Here is a 26,402-nt window from a genome sequence, read left to right on the forward strand (position 1 = left end):
GATTGGAATTAGTGAAAATCACATGAAAGGGCTGTTAAAATATAGGTTTGTTTGATGGAAATGGTAGGGTTGGGAGTAGCAGGCAACAGAATACCACTCCATTACTACATGGTTTTCTCTTTTTAACTTTTTATTCTGGGATAATTTGCCACTAACAGAGGAGTTGCGAAGATAGTCTAGAAAGTTCCTGTATGCCCTTCACTCAGTTTTCCCTTACGTTAATATCTTAACCAGAGACGGAAGAAATTATTGTTAGTGCAATACTATTAACTAAAGTTAGAACTTATTTTTGGATTTCACCAGTTTTTCCACTGATGTCCTTTTTAAAATATATATATTTTACTGATTTTTTACAGAGAGGAAGGGAGAGGGAGAGAGAGTTAGAAACATCGGTGAGAGAGGAACATCAATCAGCTGCCTCTTGCACACCCCCTACTGGGGATGTGCCTACAACCAAGATACATGCCCTTGACCGGAATCGAACCTGGGACCCTTGAGTCTGCAAGCCGACGCTCTATCCACTGAGCCAAACCGGTTAGGGCCTGATGTCCTTTTTTAATGCTATGATTCAATCCAGGATCCCACATTGCTTTTATTTTTAAATATATATATTTTTTATTTCAGAGAGGAAGGGAAAGGGAGAGAGCAATAGAAAAATAAATGATGAGAGAATCATTGATCAGCTGCCTCCTGCACACCCCACACTGGGTATTGAGCCTACAACCTGGGCATGTGCCGTAACTGGGAATAGAACCTCCTGGTTCATAGGTCAGTGCTCAACCACTGAGCCATGCCGGCTGGACCCACATTGCATTTAGTTATGTCCCCTTAGTCTCTTCCAAGAAGTACTAGTTCTTTAGTCTTTCCTTGTGTTTCATGATCTTGAGCTTTTGAAGAGTATTGTTTAGCTGTTTTGTAGAATGTCCCTTAATTTGGGTTTGTCTTATGGTTCCTCATGATTAGATGTAGGCTATGAATTTTGGCATGGATACCACAAGAGTGATAATGCCATTTTCAGTGCATTATAGTAGGGGGTATATGGTGTCGACTTGGATTACTGGTGATGATAGCTTTGATCACTTGGATAGGGTAGCATATGATAGGTTTTCTATACTATTAAATACATATTTTTTATATTAATATCTTGGGGGTAGATACTTTGAGACTTTGCAAGTATCTGTTTCTCCTCAAACTTTCCCCTGTTGTTTTGGCACTCATTGGTGTATTTCCCTGTGGTGAGTATTACTGTGGTATTATAATGGTGATTTTCTATTTTCCACATTCCTTCTACATTTATCATTGGAATTACCTCTTAGTTTTATGTGGTCTCTTCCTAAATATGACCATTGAATTTCTGAAAACCCCCCAAATTGGGGAATTTGTGGTTGAGGAATTTTAATATATCTTAAGTTATTAAGATACTTTTCTTTTATCATATAGTAGAGGCCCGGTGCACGAAATTCGTGCACGGGGGTGTGTGTCCCTCAGCCCAGCCTGCACCCTCTCCAATCTGGGACTCCTCAAGGGATGTCTGACTGCCCATTTAGGCCCGATCCAGGTAGGATTGAGCCTAAACGGGCAGTCGGACATCCCTCTCACAATCCAGGACTGCTGGCTCCCAACTGCTTGCCTGCTTGCCTTCCTGATTGCCCATAACCGCTTCTGCCTGCCAGCCTGATCACCCCCTAACCACTCTCCTGCCAGCCTGATTGATGCCTAACTGCTCCCCTGCCAGCCTGATTGCCCCTAACTGCCCTCCCCTGCAGGCCTGGTCACCCCTAACTACCCTCCCCTGTAGGCCTGGTCCCCCCCCAACTGCTCTCCCTGCAGGCCTGGGTCCCCCCGCAACTGCCCTTCCCTGCAGGCCTGGTCGCCCCCAACTTCCCTCCTCTGCCAGCCTGGTCACCCCTAACTGCCCTCCCCTGCAGGCTTGATCGCCCCTAACTGCCCTCCCTTGCAGGCCTGGTTCCTCCCAACTGCCCTCCCCTGCTGGCCTGATTGCCCACAACTGCCCTCCCTTGCAGGCCTGGTCTCTCACAACTGCCCTCCCCTGCTGGCCATCTTGTCGCAGCCATCTTGTGTCGACATGGGGGCTGCCATCTTTAACCACATGGGGGCAGCCATCTTGTGTGTTGGAGTGACGATCAATTTGCATATTACTCCTTTATTAGATAGGATAGCCAGACTCTATTATACACTGATTTCTTGATTAATTCTTTGGCATTACCATTTACAAATTGCCATTGCCCTTGTGTGTGTGTATATTATTTCACTGTAGTTCTGGGGTGCTACTCAGTCTCTCCATGGAAAGTGGCTTGTGAGTGAGGTATCTGCAGTCCTTGCTGTGAATATTGTTTCTGAGAGGCAGAGTGATGACCTGGAAAGTTGCATGGGTTTCAGAATACGGCAGATCTGGTTCCAATGTTGCCTGTTCCCATTAGGTACCCTGGGCAAGCTAAGCTACTTAACATTTTGAATCCTTAGTTTTTCACTAAAAATAACAAATATTTCTGATATACAAAAATAATAAAGAATAACACGGTGCAGCTGGTGTACTTACTACTCAGCTTGAGAAACAAAATTTTGAGGGTTAGAGATAATGCTTATAAAGCATGTGTTACATGTCTGTGTGTTCATTAAATGACAGGGATAAAATACTGAGCAATGTCATATTTATCCAGGCTAGTCATTGATAGACTGCTTTGTAAAGTGAGCAGTGTTTTGAAGCCTTCATAGTGTTCATCCTTATTTGAACAAGTTCTTTTATAGTACAGCTTTTAGAATATGTTGATTTCTTCTTCCTCTGGCGTTTGCAGAGACGTATCCATGTACCCTCTGACCTGATTCTGTACTTCATTGTTGGTGTTTGCATTAAGAGACATAGCCGATAAGGCCAGAGTTTACCTTTTGGAAATGAAATGCTTCTTATCTTGAATAAATACATATGCAGGTTACTCATGTTGGTATTGTGCCTTGCCTCAGGAAAGGTTTTGTGTACATTTTAAGCATGCCATATATTATGATAGATTAAGTGTTTAATTAACATTCATAGAAGGACAGTAATTCTTTTTAAAGTAGTGTTGGAGTAGTTGAAATCTATTCGGTGAATTTGTATTTGACCTCTTATTATATTTATCAGCCATATAAATTAACATCTATAACACTAAAACATTGATATTTGATGATTTTCGGGGGGGGGGGTTTGACATTACCTAGAGACAGTAAGATTAAAGGATCATTTTTGTAGACTGTAATTTTCCTGGCTTCTGGCTATGTCAACTCCATTATCTATCAGTGATCTCTAGTTTGCCATTTGTGGGTCATCATTCCTTTCTTGTGTAAGAACTCTTCATTGGCAATGTGTGAAAGTTACTGATTAAGAGAGAGAGAGAGAGAGAGAGAGAGAGAGAGAGAGAGAGAGAGTTTAAAGGAGAATTATTATAGTAGCTGACAGCTCTCCTCTGGATTTGGGTGTGTATTTGACAGGTTTACTTTCCACTCTGAATTAGAATGGACCTTTGAAGACCTTGGCCATACCTTTCAAAAAAAAAAAGATTTTTAAATTGATATTTAGAGAGAGAGGAAGGAAGACGGAGAGAGAGAGAAACATCGATGTGAGAGCAGAAAATGAATCGGCTACCTTCTGCACACCCCCTACCTAGGATCAAGCCCATAACCCGGGCACATGCCACGACTGGGAATCGAACTGGCAACCTTTCCTTGCACGGGAGGACGTCCAACCAACTGAGCTACACTGGCCAGGGTTTGGCCATACCGTTTTAGTGGAATTTTACCTTTAGTAATATGTCTGAGACAGCAGTTACAACTTTGTAAAGTTGTTTACTCTGAATGCTGATACTTTTAATCCATAGGATCAAAGGATAAAGTGAAGTATGTAGCTTATCTTGGCACATGACTTGTGCTTGCTAATTTCATCAGAGGGCATCAAAATTTGTTCATTCTTCAGAGCAGATCTGCTGACCTATCACAATGGAAAGACTTCTAGCTAATTATAGGGACATTTAGGACTTATTCGTCATGTTAGGTTACACAGAAAATCATAAACACTTGGTTTTTAGATATCTTCTAAGTTTAGCATTTCTTACTTTTCCTTTGAGTTCCTTAACTCTTTTTAAGTCTTTCTTTTTCAGAAATACAATTGAAATATAATTTTGACATATGATAAGCTTAAAGTGTACAGTGTATTGACATAATATATTTATCTATTGCAGTATGATTGCCACCATAGCATTAGCTAGCACCTCCATCATGTCACATAATTATCATTTTATTGTGTTGAGAATAAAATATTATTTTTAAAATATTTAAGGCTAGCCAAAACCGGTTTGGCTCAGTGGATAGAGCGTCGGCCTGCGGACTGAAAGGTCCCAGGTTCGATTCCGGTCAGGGGCATGTGCCTTGGTTGCGGGCACGTCCCCAGTGGGGCGTGTGCAGGAGGCGGCTGATCAATGTTTCTCTCTCATTGATGTTTCTAACACTCTATCCCTCTCCCTTCCTCTCTGTAAAAAATCAATAAAATATATTTTAAAAAAAAAATATTTAAGGCCCGAACTGGTTTGGCTCAGTGGATAGAGCATCAGCCTGCGGATTCAAGGTTCAATTCCTGTCAGGGGCATGTACATCCCCAGTAGAGGGTGTGCAGGGGGCAGCTGATTGATGTTTCTCTCTCATCGATGTTTCCAACTCTCCCTCTCCCTTCCTCTCTGTAAAAAATTCAATAAAATATATATTTTTTAAAATTTAAGGAACTCGTACAGTATTTGTCTATGTCTGTCTGACTTATCTCACTTAGCATGCCTTCAAGATCTATCCATATTGTTGCAAATGGCAGGATTTCCTTCTTTCTTTTCCAGCAACAGAAATTTTATTTATTTTTCCAGTTGTATTGAGATATAAATGACATATAACAATGTATAAGTTTAAGGTGTACAATGTAATGATTTGATATATGTATATATTACAAAGTGATTACCATAAAAAGTTAACTTCCAAGATATGTTTTTCAAGGTATTGGTTTATTATGCAGGTGGGTTTATAACAGTTATGAAATGCAGCAACTGCTGCATTGCTGTATGGGAGGAGTCAAAATCACTAACAAGGGATATCTATCAGTGATTATATAGAAAAGAATTGTCAGGCAAAAATAAATGCATATATAAATAAGTACAATAAAGTAAAGCACTCATTTGAGTGGTATGAGAAATGTGCATGAGAATTTCCACACTTTAATTTGGAATTTGTTTCTTCATTCAGGATCGGAAATTAACCAAAGCTGAGCAGCAAAGGTTTAAGGAAGAAGCAGAGATGTTAAAGGGTCTCCAACATCCCAATATAGTTCGATTTTATGATTCCTGGGAGTCTACATTGAAAGGAAAGAAATGCATTGTATTGGTGACTGAACTTATGACATCAGGAACATTAAAGACGTAAGTTGATCCTGATAGTGTTAATGGAGTTCTTTTTGGAAATAATTTTCAGAGTCATAAAAGTTGCTTGTAAAATAACAGTAATTGATTAAAGAATTTGTAGAATCTGAATCTAGAGACTATGTTTCAGAGCAGGTTAAAAAATTATGATGTTAATGAATTTTGTTAGAAAATACAATGTTGTGAAATTATTTGTGGGATAGCATAGGATTTTAGAATTAGAAATCATAGAGATAATATAATGTGTAAAAGATACTGAAAAGTTGGCCAGGTTCACATATCTAATGAGCTATATACTATGTGATTATAGTCCATTGCTTTGTTTCTGACTAGTTTTTCATTTGATGGTTTAATCACTTATTTGTAACTATTAAATGTGGGGTATACTTCCTGTTTCCTGGCATCCTTGCTCTAAAATTTTACATAGTTAAAGCCTCTAGTGATCTATATAAGCAGTTATTAGGAAGTAGAGGCAGACTTTTTAAAAAATATATTTTTTTTATTGATTTCAGAGAGGAAGGGAGAGGGAGAGAGATAGAAACACCAATGATGAGAGAGAATAATTGATTGAGCCTGCAACCCTGGCATGTGCCCTTGACCGGAATCGAACCTGGGACCTTCAGTCCACAGGCTGAAACTTTATCCACTGAGCCAAACCAGCTAGGGCGAGATGGACTTTCTTTTTAAAATTGTGCTGCCATTTCACAAAAGGCCACTCTGATTGGAATGATTCTTGTTTTGAATTAAAAATACTAAACTTGGTAGGATGTATTTTCTAAGAAGGAGGCCTTAGATTTAGAATTTTCTTGCCATAACAGACAATAAAAAACAACTTATTGCCTAGCCGGCATGGCTCAGTGGTTGAGCATTGACCTATGAACCAGGAGGTCATGGTTTGATTCCCAGTCAGGGCACATGCCTGGGTTGCGGGCTCGATCCCCATGCAGTAGACAGCCAATCAATGATTTTCTCTCATCATTGATGACTCTATCTCTCTATCCTTTCCTCTCTGAAATAAAAAAACCCCATATATTTAAAATAATTTTTAAAAAACCAACAACTTAGTGATGGTAATAGTAGTATGGCACATACACTTTCTGCTAGCTTAAGTGATTTATCCTAATACTGCTCATATAGTAGATTAGGTATGTTTATTAACATGTGGTCTTTTGTTTCTTTATATAGGTACTTAAAACGATTTAAAGTCATGAAACCAAAGGTCCTAAGGAGCTGGTGCAGGCAAATTTTAAAGGGGTTGCAGTTCTTGCACACTAGGACTCCTCCTATTATTCACCGGGATCTCAAGTGTGACAATATTTTCATCACGGGACCTACTGGATCTGTGAAGATTGGTGATCTAGGCCTGGCTACCTTAATGCGCACATCATTTGCTAAAAGTGTCATTGGTGATTAACATTTTATAGTTGATTGGTTGGGTAAAGAGAGTTGTTGCTTGTATTTGTCTAGAACAGGGAGCAGCAAACTACAGCCCATGGGCCAAATTTGGCCCTGCTGCCTATTTTTATAAATAAAGCTCTATTGGAGCACAGCTATACCCACTTGTTTGTGCATTGTCTGTGGCTGCTTTTGTACTACCATGGCAGAATTAAGTAGTTGTGACAGAGACCATTTAATGGCAGAGCCTGAAATATTTACCATTTGTATCTTAATGGAGAAGTTTGCTGACCTCTGGCCTAGTATGTGAATTTGCTTTGAAATATTATATGTTGCCTTATTTTTGAGATACCCTACTGTATTTTTTTCTTTTGTGGGGTATATTTTAAATTATTGAAAGTTTCTAAGGACTTAAGAAAGCTAATTTACTAATTTAATTATGAAAAAATTTAATAACTAAAAAGGATAGAAATAAAAACAAATTTTAGTGATCATGACCTAATCTTGAGCATTACAGATTGTACTTTATCAGTACACAAAGTTAATGAAATTCTTTAAGTGCTTTATATAGATACTAGAGGCCCGGTACATGAAATTCATGCACAGAGGAGGGTACGGTCCCCTCAGCCCAGCTTGCACCCTCTCCAATCCGGGACCCCTCGGGGGATGTCCCACTGCCGGTTTAGGCCCAATCCCGGGAATCGGGCCTAAACCGGCAGTTGGACATCCCTCTCACAATCCTGGACTGCTGGCTCCTAATCGCTCGCCTGCCTGCCTGGTTACCCCTAACTGACCCCGCCCCTTGCCAGCCTGATCGCCCCTCACTGCCTCTGTGTGCTGGCCTTATCACCCCTAACTGCTCCCCCTGCTGGCCTGGTCACCCCCAACTGCCCCCTGTTCTGCCCTGGTCACCCCCAACTGCCCCCCTCTGCCAGCTTGGTAGCCCCTAACTGCCCCCCCTGCCAGCCTGGATGCCCCCAACTGCACCAGCCCCCCCGCTGGCCTGGTCACCCCTAACTGCCACCCCTGCCGGCCTGGTCGCCCCACGCAGCCTGCTGTTTGGTCATCCCTCACTAACCCCCCTGCCGGCCTGGTTGTTCAGTCATTTGGTCAGCCCTCACTAACCCCCCTGCCGGCCTGGTTGTAGGCAGCCATCTTGTGGGGGTGTGAGGTTTAATTTGCATATTACCTCTTTATAGGATAGCAAGTATTCAACAAATTTTATATTTATAAATTTCTTTTAGGAAGTAGAAATTAAGTAATCCTTTTTGCAAAGGGAAAGTAATTTTTGTGAACACGTTTTTCTTTTTAATAAAAGTGTGGTTGTGGTATTACCTTGTAGGGACTCCTGAGTTTATGGCCCCAGAGATGTATGAAGAGCACTATGATGAATCTGTAGATGTCTATGCTTTTGGAATGTGTATGCTGGAAATGGCTACTTCGGAGTACCCTTATTCTGAGTGCCAAAATGCAGCTCAAATATACCGTAAAGTAACTAGTGTAGGTATAACTTTATTCTTTTTACTTCACAAACTGCCATATTTCATGTTGAAGTTGGTTTAAGTAAACTGAGTAAAACTTAATTTTGGTTTAGTTCTGTACAACAGTGCTAAATTAAACATAATTGTAACGAAACAAGCTTTAGATATATGTTGTATATCTATATTCTATTGGGGTCATATAAAATGCTCTGTATTAGTATCATTGGGAAAACATAGACATATCATCTATATCCATTTGTTTGTAAAGAATTTTTAGATACTTATTAGATGGTTCTTATTTTCCAAACCTGAATAATAAAGATTGGCTAAATAGTTTTGAGGGTCTCTTTCAGTTCTAAAAGCCTGATTAAGAAAGGGCATTCAAAATATAGTTCAACAGATACAGTATTTGATTCTTACTATGCATAAATTTTTGAAATTGCAAGGAATGCAAAGCTGTATAAAAGTGTCTGCTACCCACAAAGAGCTTATATTTTTAGCAGGACAGTAATATAAATTCACAAATAACTATAAAAATAAGAGCATGGGAGTATTTATTGTAAGGGACATAAGGGAGGTAGAAGCAAAGTGTTAGAATTGTTCAAAAGAGGTCTACATCATATCCAATTGGGTGACTCAGGATAGGCCAGGAAGGCGATTGTTGGACTGTTTCCAGTAACTAATGCTAGTAGGTACTGTTTTTAAATGTATGCTTATGCCACATGCTTTCATCTTTATATCTCTACAAGATGGTGCTATCTTCAGTTTATAAATGATACTGAGTATCAGAGATTGTGACTTATCCACATTCACATTGCTACTACTAATAGATTTTGATCCCAAGTCTGACTTCAGAGGTTTGTGTAGGTAGACAATAAGAAATAAGGCCAGCCCTGGCTGGTGTAGCTCAGTTGGTTTGAGTATCATCCCATACACCAAGGTGGCAGGTTCCATTCTCAGACAGGGCACATACCCAGGTTGCTAGTTCAATCCCCAGTTGTGGTGTGTATAGGAGGCAACTGATTGATGTTTCTCTCACATCAATGTTTCTCTCTCCCTTCCTCTCTCTAAAAAAGTCAATTAAAAAAAAGAAATAGGCCAATGTCCAGAATATGGGATATTCTATAGGAAAAATGACCTAGTTTCTCCAACAAATCATCAATTTGATTGTTTATTGTTTCTAGCCATTCTGGAAGACTTTGAAATAATATTGATTTGGAATATTTGCAATAAAGCAGCCCTTCTTAGGAATTTTCATAAGTGTTCTTTAATAACATTGAATTTTTTTCTGATTTCAAAAAATATTTGTTTATTATATTTTGCTAATTGGGGTAGTACTATTTATACATTTTGGGGTCTTGTTTTTTCCCTACTTAATGTTGCAGTGTGAGAATTTCCCATGTTAGTAATTACTTTGAGAACAATTTTAATTTCTACATAATATTAGCACATATATATTACATAATATGCAATTTTGGCTCTATTGTTGATTTAGATTATTTACAACTTTCACTGTTATCTGTAGAACTAGGACAAAATCCTGGTCAAAAAAAGTTGTTAAAGACATACTGTATGTATATATTTATCTCATTTAAAACCTGAATATAGTTTAGGGTAAAAATCATTATTGTAATAAAAGTCATGTTGATTTGGGCTTTCAGTTGCTTCATTTGTAACTAGAAACCATTTTATCCTCCCAGGGCATAAAACCAGCCAGTTTCAATAAAGTCACTGATCCTGAAGTGAAAGAAATCATCGAAGGTTGTATTCGTCAAAACAAATCTGAAAGGTGGGTGCCGATTTAGTGAAATGACATAACTGATGGATGCGTTTTTCTCTTACCTTGCAGCTGGTCATTTTCTGACCTTTGCATGGAAGCCAAACCTAAACCATACTGTCTTTAGTAAAGTGTATCAGTGTATCTTGTTTGCCATTTTAGACTTTGATATCATCTGCTAAATTTTCCTTGAAGCAACATTCGGGTTGTGTGTGTGTGTGTGTGTGTGTGTGTTGTGACAAGCTTTTGTCACCTTGAGGCATCAGTTTAAGTCAGCGGGTTCCCCCTCCCCCATTAACTTACTTCTGACAGTTGATTAAGTAGAGAGCTTCTGTGGGTCACCTTCATGTAAGTACTTAAATGGTTTTTTAATGGTAGTTTTAAAAAATGTAACCATCAACCCACCAGATTTTTAAAATTTAACCCTATGTCCTTATATTATGACTAGAGGCCCGGTGCACGGATTCGTGCACATTGAAAGGAAATTAATTAGAAGAAATATTTTAATATCGCTATTCACCCTTTCTCTATAATAGAAGTATCAACCAAATTCACGATCAATAATGACAGATCAAAACACGTGTGCAGTTGGCACCAGCGAGAGCTTTATATGTATCATGCATGCATGAGTCAGCTTAGCCATACACACACACACACACACACACACACACACACACACACACACACACACTATATATGTATATATGGAATAAACTTGCTTAATTAGACCTGCTTTCTGATTTAGCTAAACTTTTTCCAGCCCAGTGAAGCACCCCAACTTCTCTTTCAGGTAATTGTCAGCAACACAGCAGATTATTATTATAGATCACACAGGGAGAACAAAGGGTAAAATATTAAACTGCAGCAGTGTTTGACTGTTATCTGCACAGTGAGAAAACCTGAAGTCAATTTCAAGGTCCACCGTTTCTTACTTCTTTTCAGCTGCGTCAAGTTTCTAAACTTTCTAAATCTCCATTTTCCGGCTAATGAAAAGAAAATAGGATTCTACTGAGTCTCTTATATACCTACTCCAGGACTTCTGTGAGGATCAAATGAGATGAGGCACAGGAAAATGCTTCACAGACATTTGGTTAAGTGTAAAATGTTTGCACCTGGCTATAAAGCAAGTCATGTTCCTGGGCTGAAGAAACTGCAAGGAGGCTAGTTGCTAGGGAGAGGAAGCTGGGCGTTGCTACCTGACGTCATTATCCTGTGCCCACAGCAGCCGTTTCCGGTCTGGGCTGGGCTGTGGGCCGCATTTTGCACCATGGGGTCTTGGCAGCGTTTTGCTGCAATTTGGTGTGCTGTTGCTCTATGGTGGTGGCGGGGCCTCTGTCCCACTTGGGGGAAGCTGAGTGTTGCTTTGTCAGGCACCAGGTCCACAGTGCTATTTCTTTGTAAATGGCCAGTGCATCACGACAGCTCCTTTGTTGAGTGTCTGCCCCCTGGTGGTCAGTGCACATCATAGCGACCAGTTGGATGGTCGGAGGGACACTTAGCCTATTAGCCATACACACACACACACACACACACACACACACACACACATATATATAGTAAAGTTGATAGTGCTGTTTTTGTTCAAGAATTGGTATTCTAGATTATTTATATCACAATTTCTGTTTTTCTTGTGGACAACACCCTTTAGTTTTAGCTTATATTTCTCTTTCATTTGAGCTTTGGACAGTTGCTAACTTAAATTGAAAGATTAGTCATTTGATTTTTTACCTCCTTATTGATTATGGTTAATAAAAATGACAGGTCCTGCCCTGGCTGGTGTAGCTCAGTGGTTGAGCATCAACCTATGAACCAGGAGATCATGGTTCAATTCCTGGTCAGGGCGCAATTCCAGGTTGTGGGCTCAATCCCCAATGGGGGGCATGCAGGAAGCAGCCGATCAATGATTTTCTCTCATCATTGATGTTTCTTCCTCTCTCTCTCCCTTCCTCTCTGAAATCAATAAATATATTTTTTAAAAAGTGACAGGTTCTTTATAGAAATTATTTCCACCAGCATTTGATTGACTGTTGCCTACTTTTATTATTTTTCCATCTAAGTTTAGTGCTGCTTATCTGAGAATGCATAAAGCCATTAAGGTAAGGCCTGTGTAATTATAGCTTTATTACAGAATATTCTTTGTGTTTTTACCAACAGGCCATATCTAGGTATGTATTTGTTTTCATCATGGTAAAATTTATATAACGTAATATTTACTATTTTAGTCCTTTCTGTGTGTTATAATTCAGTGGCATTAAGTACATTCACATTGTACAACCATCACCACTATCTATTTCCAGAACTTTTTCAGCAACCCAGCAGAAGCTCTGTACCCATTAAACAACTCCTAATTCCCTCTTTCCCTCAACCCTTTGTAACCTCTCTTCTACTCTCTATCTCTATGAATTTGCTTATTCTAGTTACCTCATATAAATGAAATCATATAGTATTTCTCCTTTTGTTTCTGGCTTATTTCACTTAGCATAGTTTTCAAGTTGTAGCATGTATCAGAATTTCCTTCCTTTTTAAGGTTGAATAATATTATAACACATATATAATATATACATATATACACACACATAAACATGCCACATTTTGTTTATTCATGTATCTGCTGATGGACACGGGTTATTTCTACATTTTGTCTGTTATGAATACTTAATGAAAATTGGTATATAAATATTTGCTTGAATCTCTGCTTTCAATTCTTTTTTTTTAATATATTTTATTGATTTTTTTACAGAGAGGAAGAGAGAGGGATAGAGAGTTAGAAACATCGATGAGAGAGACATCGATCAGCTGCCTCCTGCACGCCCCCTACTGGGGATGTGCCTGCAACCCAGGTACATGCCCTTGACCGGGATCGAACCTGGGACCCTTCAGTCCGCAGGCCGATGCTCTATCCACTGAGCCAAACCGGTTAGGGCTGCTTTCAATTCTTTTCAGTATAAACCTAGGAGTGGAATTACTGGATGATATGGTAACATTACATTTAATTTTTTAAAAAATATTTATTGATTTCAGAGAGGAAGAGAGAGGGATAGAGAGATATAAACATCAATGGTGAGAGAATTATTGATCAACTGCCTCCTGCCCGCCCCCTACTTGGGGGGAATAGAGCCCGCAACCCAGCCATGTGCCCTTGGCTGGAATTGAACCTGGGACCCTTTAGTCCACAGGCCGATGCTCTATCCCCTGAGCCAAACCAGCTAGGGCTACATTTAATATTTTGAAGAACTACCCAACTGTTTTCCACAGTGGCTGCACCATTTTGCATTCCCTACAGCAATGTAGGAAGGTTGTAATTTCTCAACATCCTCACCAATCGTTATTTTCTGTTTGTTTGTATGTATGTTTGTTTGTATGATTTTTGATTATAGCCATCCTAGTGGGTGTGAAGTGGTATTTTATTGTGATTTTTATTTGCATTTTCCTAATGACTAATGATGTTGAGTATGTTTTCATGTGCTTATTGTCCATTTGCCTATCTTTGGAAAATTACCTATTTAAGTCCTTTGCCCTTTTTAAAATTGAGTTGTCTATTTTTGTTCTTTTTGAGTTGTAGGAGTTTAGGCTTGCTCTTTTTAAGCAAGGCTAAAAATACTATGTTGAAGTATCCATTTTAGTTTGGATTCTGATTATTGTTTGTACAGCATCTTAATTACGATTTATTAAGAACAGTGGAATATTCAAAAGGATTCATGGCATATTAGTTTATTGGAAAGAGCACAGGCTTCAGTATGAGACTAAAATTCAAATCTGGACTCAATCAGTGTGATACTGATTAACTGTTACTCAAAACAGGTATTGTTTTGATAATTAAAAAGATAATGCATATAAAATACCTAACAGTGATATGTATTTAATGAATGGTATCTTCTGTGATTGCTATATTCTTTAATCAGATAGGCAAATTTTTCATTGAAGGCAGAGGGTTTAACTTGGTTGTGCTTTCTTAAACACATTTCTCCTTAACCTTAAAACTAATTAGTCTGAGCAAGATTATTCTTTTTATATCACTGCCTTAGTTAAATATTTGTCTTTTTTTCTTTTTCTTTTTTATTCTTTACTGATTAAGGATCATTTGTCTTTTGATCACTAAATATGTAGAGGGTTTAAATCCTTAATTTACAGGATAACGCTTTGTCAATATGCTTTATCTGTTTTAAATAGCACAGCAGGGGCTTTCTACGTAGACATTATGGAATACATCAATTTTAGTGCTCCCTGGCCTGTAATACAGATAGATTAGATATTATATATCTATTTTGGAAATTGGTCAAAGGAAAGGAAATTAAGTTCCCAGCTTGTAAAAGAATCTTTAGAACCCCTGTACTTTTTTTATTTTCTTCAAAGATGGTTAATCCCTGATATTAGGCTAGTCTTGTATCCATTGTATGTATACTTTGGCTTAAAACACTAGACATAAATACTTCAAGAAAACCATGGGACTTTGCTGAACTAAATTTTAAATTATAAATTTATAAATTATAAATTAGCTTCACCTGTGGCATGCTCTAAAGCGTGACATACACTGATTATGGCTAATGAAGTCTACGAGTTCTATTTTTTTTTTATGTTCTTATTGATTTTAGAGAGAGAGAAAGCAAGAGGGGGAGAGAGATAGAAACATCAATGATGAGAGAGAATCATTGATCAGCTGCCTCCTGTATGACCCCTACTGGGGATCGAGCCCGCAACTAAGGATGTGCCCTGACCAGGAATCGAACCAGCAATCTTTTGGTGCCACACTGGCCAGGGCTATGAGTTCTATTTATAACATTTGCAAAGAATTTGAACTTCTAATTTCCTTTAGAGTTTACGTATCTGGAAGAGTTTTTCATTTCCTTGGCAGACAATCTGTTGCTTGAGTCCTAAAAAATTTGGACCAGTAGTTTTATTGCTAGCTTTACCCAGTGGCCAGATAAGTTTCTATTGAATGAGTACAAAAAAAGTTTTACATAAATGTTACAGGCACGCCTTAAAATTAAATACCCATTGCATTTTGAAGTTATTTATTACATGTTCTTACAAGCTACTATCTTTTTAAAGTATGATACTTTGTAAAACACTGTGTAATTTGAAAACACGAGAATTCGCATGATCTGTCCACAATGTGTTTTAATAACCTAAGCCAGTGGTTTAGGGAAACTACTCAATTCCCGTAACATGAACTGTAGCACTTCTCTAAGTCTCTCTCTGTCTCTTTTAACAATTCTTTATTGTTGAAAGTATTATATATGCCCCCCCCACCCCCATTCACCCCCTGCAACCCGCCCCCTCCACCTGCCCTAGGCCATCACCGCCCAGTTGTCTGTGTCTTTTGTTGATTACCTCCCACTCACCCTCCCTCCAAGATTCAGTCTCCAACTTTCTTTAAGGCATACTTTTAGGTATGTAAAACTTCAGTATCTAGATATGTTGCTAGTAATGATCTTTAATTAAGGTCCCTACAGATGCATGTTAGTTGGAAATTTTCTTGCATCCTTGGTAATAATAAGTTAGAGAAAATACTTTGTTTTTATGACAAGGCAGATTAATAGTTTAATTAATAGAAATTTTAATATAGATTGTTACTTTGATACAATTAGTTTTAAAGGTTCTATATGTTTATGATTGGAAGGATTGCTAATGAGCTATGTATTTTGTTTATTAGGTTGTCTATCAAGAACCTACTAAACCACGCATTTTTTGCTGAGGATACAGGACTGAGGGTGGAGTTAGCAGAGGAAGATGATTGCTCAAATTCATCTCTGGCTTTACGACTCTGGGTTGAAGACCCTAAAAAATTGAAAGGCAAGCACAAAGACAATGAAGCTATTGAATTCAGTTTCAATTTAGAAAAAGATACCCCTGAGGAAGTAGCCTATGAAATGGTAAGTGAATTCTACTGCTATTTCCCCCGCCCCTTAGAAGTATCAGCATTGATTTCCTTTCTCATTACTTTCTTTTTTCATTTTCTCCTTTTCTTTGTTTAAATTGATATTGTACTATGAAATGTACTGCTACAGCAGAGTATATTAAATTTGTACATACAGTGTAAAGACTGATAATATGCTACCTTTGTTAAGAAACAGAACACAATTGGTATCTTAGAAACCATCTGTGTGCCCCTCCAGGTTGCATTTCCCTCGCTCATCACCACCAGCAATATCTATTCTGACTTTTGTGTTGTTCATTCCTTTGCTTTTCATTGTAGTTTACCTAAGTAACACATGGTTTTGTTTTGAAAACCTGAGGGCAAGCACACACCCCGCTGGTTACTGAAGTTACTCCTAGGTGCAGCTGCTCAGGAGAGGAGGAGCTGAACAGAACCTCTCAGTCATTGCCTGGCTTCAGCTTCCCGAAGGGTTTACAAGAGCCCCTTCTGGGGAAGTCAGTGGGTGAGGTCACGTGGGATTCCAGGGAACTAGACATGTGGCTCCCCTCAGTCAGTGCATCAGTGGGGCTGTTGTGTGGACCAGAATGAGTTGTCTGGGTCCCCAACCTGGGCTTTGCAGTGCTTGGAGGGAGGGCTTGCAGGAGCTTCATTCAGCAGCATGTGGTCAAGGTTAGTGAAGTACAGATACTGTGAAGCAGGCTCATCTGGACATTCTGTTCTCAGGTTAAAAAGAAGAATGGGCCCTAGCCGGTTTCTCAATGGTTAGAGCGTCAGCCCCTTCTGGTCAAGGGCACACATACGTCGGTTTCAGGTTTGATCCCTGGCCATAGTCAGGGTGTGTGTTGGAGGCAACCAATCGATGTGTCTTTCTCACATCGATGTTTCTGTCTCTTCCCCTCCCTTCCACTCTCTATTAAAAGCAATGGAAAAAATATTCTCTGTTAAGGATTAACCAAAAAAAAAAAAAATGGGACAGTGATGGTGGAGATCTTAGAGACGACAGGTCTGTCTTTCTAGTCACACTTCTAATCTGGAATGACTGCCTTGAACATCTGGTGCACAGCTCTCGTCCTGGTATCTCCCTTCACTGTCTTCATAGACTTCTCTGCCTCTCTCCTGTATTGGACTTCATGTTCCCAAATCGCACATTTTTCCCTTCCATGGCTTACTCTTTTGTTATGGTTTCAAACTTCCTCTGTTAGCTTCTTCAGAAAAGGTACATGGGAGGTAAATTCTTTGAGACTTGCATATATAAAAAGTGTCTTTTTTCTATCTTCATATTTAACCGATTATTTGGCTGGCTAAGGCATTTTAGATTGGCAGTTAAAAAAAATTAAAAGAGTCATTCATTGCTTTTCTAGCTTTCCATATTGATATTGAGAAATGCAAAGTTGTTCTGAACATTTTTCTGGATCTTTTGCATGTTTTCTGGATCCATTTTTCCTCTTTAGAAGTTGTAATATCTTGGCATTCTTCTCAGTATTCTAAAATTTCACAGTTATGTCTTGATTTGGGTCTATTTTCATTTACTGCCTTGGATACTCAGTGGACCCTCCCAATCTGTCAACTCATAACCTTTATTTGTTTATTTTTAAACTTATTTATTTATTGTTAATCCTCACCTGTGGATATTTTTCCATCAGTTTTTAGAGAGAGTGGAAAGAGGGGAGAGAGACAGAGAAAGAAACATCGATGTGAGAGAGACACATCGATTGATTGCCTCCTGCATGCTCCCCGACCAGGGCTGGGGATCGAGCCTGCAACTGATTTGTATGCCCTTGACCGGAATCGAACCCGGGACCCTTCAGTCCGAAGGCCGACACTCTATCCACTGAGCCAAACTGGCTAGGGCCAACTCATACCCTTTAGTTTCTGGGAGATTTCCTGAAGTATATTATTGATGAGTTCTTCCCCCTTGTTTTCTCTTTCTGGAACTGTTATTATTTGGATGTCGGACCTCTTGAACTATTTCTCCAATTTTCTTATCTTTTTTATGTTCCATCTTTTTGTCTTTTTATTCTCCTTTCTGGCAGTTATTATCAACTTTATCTTCTAACCCTTCCATTGAGTTTTTCATTTCTGCTATCATGTTTTTAATTTTAAGAGTTCCTTTATACTTTGGTCTGTTTCTTTTTTAGAGTAAAAATCGTGTTCTTTGTTGTGTTGATATGATATTATCGCATCTTTCTGTAACCTTAGTAAAGGGAGTGCTTTTGACGTTTTTTTCTCCCTGCATAGTCTTTTTACTCCAATTTGCTGTTTTTTTTTCCTCTGTTAGTTTTGTGCTCCATCTTCTTGTTAGAGGCTTTTCTCATATTTCTGGTAATTCTTGGCCGGCTGTTCATGATTAATAGTGAAAGAGTCTATGAGTTTTCTATTGCTGTGTGACAAATTATCACAAACGTCTTAGTGGCTTAAAACAATACTCATTTATTATCTCAGTTCTGTAGGTCAGAAGTCCTAGTGGGCTTCGCTGGATTCTCTGCTTGGGGTTTCGCGGGTTGAAGTCAAGGTATTGGCTACCAAGGCTCTTATCTGGAGGCTCTGGGGAAGAGTCGGCTTCCAGGCTCATCCAGGATGTTGGCAGAATGTAATGCTGGCAGTTGTAAGACTAAGGTCCCCATTTCCTTGCTGGCTGTTAGTCAGGGGCCACTTTCAGTTCTTACAGTCCCTTCACATGCCCCACTTCTTTAAGTTAGCAATGGCATGTTAAATCCTTCTAGTGTCGCCCTGACCGGTTTGGCTCAGTGGATGGAGCGTCGGCCTGCGGACTGAGGGGTCCCAGGTTCGATTCCAGTCAAGGGCATGTGCCTGGGTTGCGGGCACATCCCCAGTGGGGGGCGTGCAGGAGGCAGCTGATCGATGTCTCTCTCTCATCAATGTTTCTAACTCTCTCTTCCTCTCTGTAAAAAATCAATAAAATATTTTTTAAAAAATCCTTCTAGTGTCACCAGCTGGTAAAAGGCTCAACCAGATCATTTCCCTACCTTCATGTCAACTGTGCATAGCACAGTGACATCTCATACGCTCAGGTTTGAGGATCAGGATGTGACATCTTCCAGGGGCCATCATTTTGCCTACCACAGAGACTGACAAGCTGATTGGACCGTGTGATTGCTTGTGTCAGACTTATTAACTTTGACCTCTACCACCGGGTATCAGAGTGGGCTATTAATTGGGGAATCTCTGACATCAATATTTGTAGGTTTTTCTTCTTGGATTGGTCAGATTCCCTAGAGAGGAATCTTTCAATGTCCTTCCTGCAAGGTAAGGGTCTGGTTACTGGTATTTTGGTAGCCAAGTGGGGAAGAGGGCTGGGAGTTTCTGCATATGGCATTCAGCATGCATCTGGTCACTTAATTTTTTTGTTTTCCACTTGGAAGCCATATCCTCAACTGTGCCTGGTGTTCCATAGTCCAGAGAACTAAACTGTAGACTCCTTGGAGGGCGGGGTACAGGATCCTACATATCTGCTTCTCAAAACCCTTTCCCTTAGTCTTCCTTATTTTAGTCATCTCTTTTGATTTTACCCAGTTTTGGAAGTACTTGGTACTACCAGTCCCTGCACCTTGTGAGTAGTGTTGAGCGTGTATGGGAATGAGTCTCAGCTTTCTCTAGTTCACCTTTTTGAGGTTTGCTAAGTCAATTATTATCTGTTTTCCGTATTCAAAAGAGTCCAAACTATTGTTGCGGTTGTCTTTCTCTTATTCTCCCTGTCCTTATGGGCTTATAACTTAAAAATCCATTTACTATGGGGTTTGTTTGTGTGTTTTTTTAGCTTTCAAAGGGAGTGAACTTAAATATATGGACACCGCCTCACATTTTAATCATCTTTCAACTACCATGAAATTTCCCCAAGTCTGCAGACTCCCGAGACATACTCTAAAATGCAGATAGTAGGACTGAGAATGATAGGCCATAGCACCTCCCCAAGTCTTTTCTACTCCTCAGCCCTGTTCCTCTCAGACAAGTCCTTAACTTCTCCTCACTCCTCTAACACCTAGCACGCTGTAGTACTTTGCTGTTAGCATACTTCCCTCTGCCTGGAGTGTTGATCTGTAAATGTCATCTACACTCAATAGCCTGCCAAGTTCCTTTTTTTGTTTGTTTGTTTTAATCCAGGTCAGAGTTTATCTTCTTCTGTGACACTTTCTCTACTTCCTCCAGAGAGGCAGGTGCTCCTTTAGGGCTTTTACAGCAGCTCATTTCTACCTCTTATTTCATTTTAAGTTTGTATCTGTCCCTCAGCATCAGATTGTATACTCATATAGGACAAAGGGCCAACTTAATCACCGCTATGTCTCTAGAGCCTATTGTAGGCACTTAATGTTGCTAATGTGCAAACCCTTTTAATGTCACAAAACAGGGCAGTCATAAATGCCCTGTAATAAGACTGCATATACTGAAACATCAAGTTATTTGCTTGTTTGATTTAAGACCAGAATTCTTTTAACAATGCTTGGTGATAGTATTGTTTTCCTTATGTTGATTAAAGACTCTGACATTTACCTATGTCTAATTAAGAAAGAACATAGAAACTGTTATTTAATAGCATTTGGGATTTGGGGGCACTAAAGAACTCCACTAGTTTTTTTAAAAAAGATTAAAATCTTAAATGTTGGATGTGAGGGCAGATCTTGCTGCAACATCTGTCACCCCATTGATCCCCAGGGTTAAATGTTAAAGATATAGTTTGCTGTTTATGTTTTGTTTGTAGGTCAAGTCAGGATTCTTCCATGAAAGTGATTCCAAAGCTGTTGCTAAGTCCATTAGAGACCGGGTGACCCTGATAAAGAAGACAAGAGAGAAGAAGCCAGCTGGCTCTTTAGAAGAACGCAGAGATTCGCAGTGCAAGTCTGTGGGGAGTGTTCTCCCTCCACCCCAGAATACAACTTTGCCCCCTGCTCCTGCTCAGCACACCGCGGCTGAATGTGAAGAAACCGAAGTCGATCAACAAGTTCGACAACAGCTTCTGCAAAGAAAACCACAACAGCAATGCTCCTCTGTTACTGGTAACATAGTTACAACTTTTAAAAATAAACAATGCCTAGCTGGTGTGGCTCAGTTGTTTTGGCCTCGTCTCGTGCATAGAAAGGTTGCTGGTTCAATTCCCAGTCAGGACACATACCTGGGTTTGGGGGTTGATCCCTGGTAGGGGGTGTGCAGGAAGCAGCCGATTGATGTTATGCGCTTACATTGATATTTCTCTTCCTCTTCCTTAAAAAAAAGTAAATAAAAGCAAACAAATGTGTAATTATATTCCCTTATCTTTAGATAATACTTTTTTATTTTTCAAAGTATTGTTATCTATCATTTTATCAGTCCTTTTACAAATTCCCTGAAATAGATAAGCCAGTTAGTTTTATTTGAAACTGTTCTGTTACATGACTTGCCCAAGGTACTAGTGGCATAAGGATTATAATCTTTCTACCATTTTAGGGGATTAAATAAGTCCTTTAATATAGAAAACTAGGAATTAAAGGGTATGATTTTTTCTTTAAGAAAGAATTTTCTATACTTTAAGACCCTTTGTATTTTTACTCAAGTATAAAATTAACACAGTGCCTCTAATTTTTCTATTGTAATGCATTCTCTTTTCTAGAAGGACAGAGCATTTTCATAGTAATAGCTAATTGTTGTATAATGACAGTATTATTCTCTAGCTAGGTTCTAGGAGAATAAAAAAGAATATGACATTTAGATTTTACTGAAACCCTATTGAAAAGTATAGGCTAGTTAGGGATATATGTGAAATGGCCAGCAAATGGATTTGATTTTTATGTGATTCTTTGTTTTCAGCTTTTGCTTTACTAAGAAAAATTTTGCCATTCTACCATGTCAGCACAGAGAGTTTACACTGAGGGTTTTTTATTAATTCTGCATTGTGCATATTTTATTTGAAGATGTCTCAGGTTGTCAGGGTAAAAAAAATGAAAGAGCCAAAACCGGTGTGGCTCAGTGGATAGAGCGTCGGCCTGCGGACTGAAAGGTCCCGGGTTCGATTCCGGTCAAGGGCATGTACCTTGGTTGCGGGCACATCCCCAGTAGGAGGTGTGCAGGAGGCAGCTGATCGATGTTTCTCTCTCATCGATGTTTCTGACTATCTATCCCTCTCCCTTCCTCTCTGTAAAATATCAATAAAATATATTTAAAAAAAAAATGAAAGAAACACCATTTCCTATGCCATTTGGACCTGGTGCTTCAAGTTTTCACTTCTACCTGTTGCTTATTTTCTTTGTTCTAGGTGACAATTTATCCGAGGCTGGAGCTGGATCAGTTACACACTCAGATGCAAGTCAGCCCAGCACAGGCTATTCCTCGGACCAGATGATGGGCTCTCAAGTGGTTTCTAACATCTCACAGGCCGAAATGAATGTTCCAGGGAAGATTTATCCACCCCAGCAGCTAGTAGGACATTACCAGCAGATTTCAGGGGTAAGATGAGCTGTTATATTTTTAAATATATAATCAGTATATTTACTGTAAATGGGAGGGATTATCTTTAATCTGTTCTTTTTTCTTATTTGACTGTTACAGAAGCAGCCACAGCTGACTCAGCCCCAAATTTTGCCTATGGCTCAAGGTCAGTCCACTGTTTTGCCTGTACATGTCCTTGGACCACCAGTCTCACAACCCCTGGTGTCCCCATTAACTGTCCAGAAGGTCTCACAGACAAAGGTAAGATACATTTTAGAAGCCCTGTATTCAGTTAAACATATCCAACACTGCCTAGATTTTTCTGCTAGGCAAAGGCTCTCTTTCATAAATTCATCATCTCTCTATATAAAAGCCTAAATGCAAATTGTCCCTGCGGAAGTTGACTGGGAGACCAATCGCGCACTATGACATGCTCTGACCACCAGGGGGCGGTGCGAATGAAGGAAGGCCCTGATTGGCCCTGATCTCTGGCCATGCCTAGGGACCTGGGCCTCTAGTGGTTTTTATAAAAGTCACTAAAAGCTGAAAGTTTCTGCTTTCCTTCACCTATGACATTCTTCTTGAGGATGCACCTAAACTAACATTGTATAACGAGAATCTTGAGACATTGCTCAAATAATTGGAAAAAAAACCACCCTTAAGCTTTGTCTGTATTCTGCAAGAGTCTGAAGCTCATGCAACTCAGTGACAGCCAAAGGGTGGTATTGAAAGTGTGATTCAGACTCTGGAACAGCTATCTTATTCTGTTCAACACACTTATCCAGGACCATCACAGAACTTCCATCCTTCCCTTGAAGGCTCCTGAGCATCTGCTCTTTGGGATACATCCTCGGGATCAAGCTCATCATAGTCAGCTTACCCAATCCGGGCTTCAGCACAGCCTGTTGATACTGCCAGCCAGAGAGCATCCTCTTCACACTGTACAGCCATCGGGATCACAGCCAACTCATTCTTTGCAGACTTCTTATCCAGTCTCACCCACTGGAACAACCCTCTTATTCAGCCCCAGGCCAAGGGAAGCCTGCTTATCCAGTGCAACTTCTAGTTCAGTCACCTTTTCCAGACCAGGGAGCATATAGGATCCAAGCAGCTTACCCCATGCAACTGATGGAACAGCCCGCTTACCAGGCACTGTCTCTATAGCATGCCCCTTATTCAAGACAAACTTATTACACCATCCAGACAACTTAACAGGCAACCTTTATTTATTTATTTTTTTAATATTTTTTATTGATTTTTTACAGAGAGGAAGGGAGAGAGATAGAGTTAGAAATATCGATGAGAGAGAAACATCGATTCAGCTGCCTCCTGCACACTCCCCACTGGGGATGTGCCCGCAACCAAGGTACATGCCCTTGACCAGAATCAAACCTGGGACCTTTCAGTCCGGAGGTTGACGCTCTATCCACTGGGCCAAACCGGTTAGGGCAACAGGCAACCTTTATAACCCAGCATGTATACACTCTAAACCAGGGGTGGGCAAACTTTTTGACTCGAGGCCCACAATGGGTTCTTAAACTGGACCAGAGGGCCGGAACAAAAGCATGGATGGAGTGTTTGTGTGAACTAATATAAATTCAAAGTAAAGGAGCGGAGGGGAGAGCAAGAGAACCGGATAGAACAGCAGGATCCGGCCCACGGGCCGTAGTTTGCCCACGGCTGCTCTAAACCCTTCTAACAGCAAGAAAACATATTATTACAAACTCTGCAGGTCAGAAGTTGTACTCAGTACCACCTTATGTAGCACAGACATCTTAACAAGCCTATTTAACACAGCCTTAAGGTAATTCTTCAACAAAAGACATTTAACATCAACCTTAGATACACAGACATATTCTTTTATATACACTGAGTGGTCAGATTATTATGATCTCTGAATGCATATATATATACATATATATATATATATATATATATATATATATACACACACACACACACACACACACACACACACACACACACAGAGAGGGGGGAGGGGCCAGTGCATGAATTCATGCATGGGTAGGGTCTGACCAGCATGGCCAGGGGGAGGGGACATGGGCGGTTGGCCGGCCTGCCTGCTGTTCAAACTCCTGGTCGAGGGGACAATTTGCATATTACCCTTTTATTATATAGGATATACACTGAGTGGCCAGATTATTATGCATTCAGAGATCATAATAATATGGCCACTCAGTATATATACTAGTGACCCAGTGCATAGATTCATGCACATTGAAAGGAGATTAATTAGGAGGTGGCCAGCAGGGTGGGACTGGGCAAGAAGGACAGGACACACCCTGGAGCCAACCTCCTGCAGTCCCTACCCGGCTGGCCAAATCTGGGGTGGCACCATGGCTCGAAGGGCGTCTGGGGAGTAAGCAGGGTCCCTCTGGCAGGTGGGGGTCCCTTGGCCTGGCCTGCAGGGATCGCCTGCAGGGATCGGGCTGAAACTGGCTCTCTGACATCTCACGAGGGGTTCCAGAGTGTGAGAGGGCACTCTGCAAAGTTGCTGTCATACAGGGTGTGGAATGCAGACGCAAGTGTGCAGTAAACCAGATTCGGGCCAATGGTGCCCCAGCAACAACATAACCTACGGCCAAAGGTGGAATCATGCGTCCCCTCGAGGAATTGGGCTCCCTCCCTAGTTTCAGGGTGCATCACCCAAGAACCGCCACTGCCAAGTCACTGCAGCTCGGCAGCTCCTGTGTTGAGTGTCTGCCCCTGGTAATCAGTGAGCGTCATAGCGACCGGTCAGTCTGACACTTAGCATATTAGCCATATATACATTAATTTCAGAGAGGAAGGGAGAGAGAAACACCATTGATGAAAGAGAATCACTGGTTTGCTTCCTCCTTCACACCCCCCTCTGGGGATCGAGCCCGCAGCCCCGGCATGTGCCCTGACTGGGAATCAAACTGTGATTTTCTGGTTCATAGATCAATGCTCAACCACTGAGCACGCTGGCTGGGCCACAGAAACTTTCTACTGACCCTTTAGTGTCCAGCATTCAGAAGCTCCACCCCAGATAGATGTCAATTTTGGACACCAGCAGCTAAAAGCCCAGTCAACTAGCATTCCATCTCAGAGGGCTGTGGAAGGACAGTTTCAACACTCTGTGTAGATGTCCTTCATTCAGCAGACCTCCTCATTGGCCCACATCCAGCCCTGTACTTCTCTGCACAGCTTTCTGCCTCACATCTAACACCAAGCCAGGTTTCTCACTCAGCTTTCATTCAGCATCAGCAGATAATTCATTCATCTCATAGACAAACACACAAAAGCCATCAGCAATCTACTCAAGAAGGTCACATCAGCAGCAGCATTCTTTTTTTTGTATTAAAGAATATTGCCTATTTAATCCTTACACCTGGTGTTTAAAATATATTTTTATTGATTTCGGAGAGGAAGGGAGAGATATAAACATCCTAGCTAATAAAAGCAATATACAAATTGACCATACTTCTGCTACACCAACAAGCCACACCCACCAGCCAATCAGGAGCGAGTATGCAAATTAACCCAACCAAGATGGCTGCGGCCACGGAGAGCAGGAGGCTTGGGTTTCCCCGGCAATGGAAGAAGCCAAGCTTTCTGCTTGCCCTGGCCTGCCTTGGCCTCTGCTTAAGGCTACAAAGTTTCAATTATAGAAGATAAATAAATCCTAGATAACAGTGTAACTATTTTCTCTCTTTTCCGCGTCCATCGCGGCTAGAGAGCGGGTCCAATTCCTGGGGAGAGGCGGCTGGGGATTGAGAAATAAAAGAAAGACAGGATACAGAGATAGAAAGAAAAGCTGGGACCGGGTGGACCGCTGCCCTCTTCTGATGGAGAGACAGTGACCCAGAGCCAATGCAGCATGTTTATTTTATACCCCCAAATACCAAGAAGTTTCACCAAAAAGTCAAGACAAAAGGAGATTATTTGCATTCTTGAGTAGGCCCTGAGCATTCCTAGTGCTAGGCTGGATTTAGATATCAAAATCCTCTTCCCCACATCATGGG

The 26,402-nt window shown here is 40.4% G+C and overlaps 1 protein-coding gene across 1 annotated transcript in view; it reads left to right on the forward strand.

Annotated features, from left to right (window-relative positions):
* Positions 1-26,402, forward strand: part of WNK3 (WNK lysine deficient protein kinase 3) — a 121,938-nt gene that overhangs the window by 35,040 nt on the left and 60,496 nt on the right. The window contains exons 3-10 of the mRNA XM_080653738.1: positions 5,275-5,447; positions 6,633-6,853; positions 8,185-8,342; positions 10,024-10,112; positions 15,754-15,973; positions 20,696-20,990; positions 22,223-22,413; positions 22,516-22,656. Of these exons, the coding sequence (XP_080509864.1) occupies positions 5,275-5,447; positions 6,633-6,853; positions 8,185-8,342; positions 10,024-10,112; positions 15,754-15,973; positions 20,696-20,990; positions 22,223-22,413; positions 22,516-22,656 (1,488 nt within the window). The remainder of the gene's footprint in view (positions 1-5,274; positions 5,448-6,632; positions 6,854-8,184; positions 8,343-10,023; positions 10,113-15,753; positions 15,974-20,695; positions 20,991-22,222; positions 22,414-22,515; positions 22,657-26,402) is intronic.

The sequence above is a fragment of the Plecotus auritus genome (genome assembly GCF_963455305.1).
Source record: "Plecotus auritus genome assembly, chromosome: X".
Taxonomy (NCBI): domain Eukaryota; kingdom Metazoa; phylum Chordata; class Mammalia; order Chiroptera; family Vespertilionidae; genus Plecotus; species Plecotus auritus.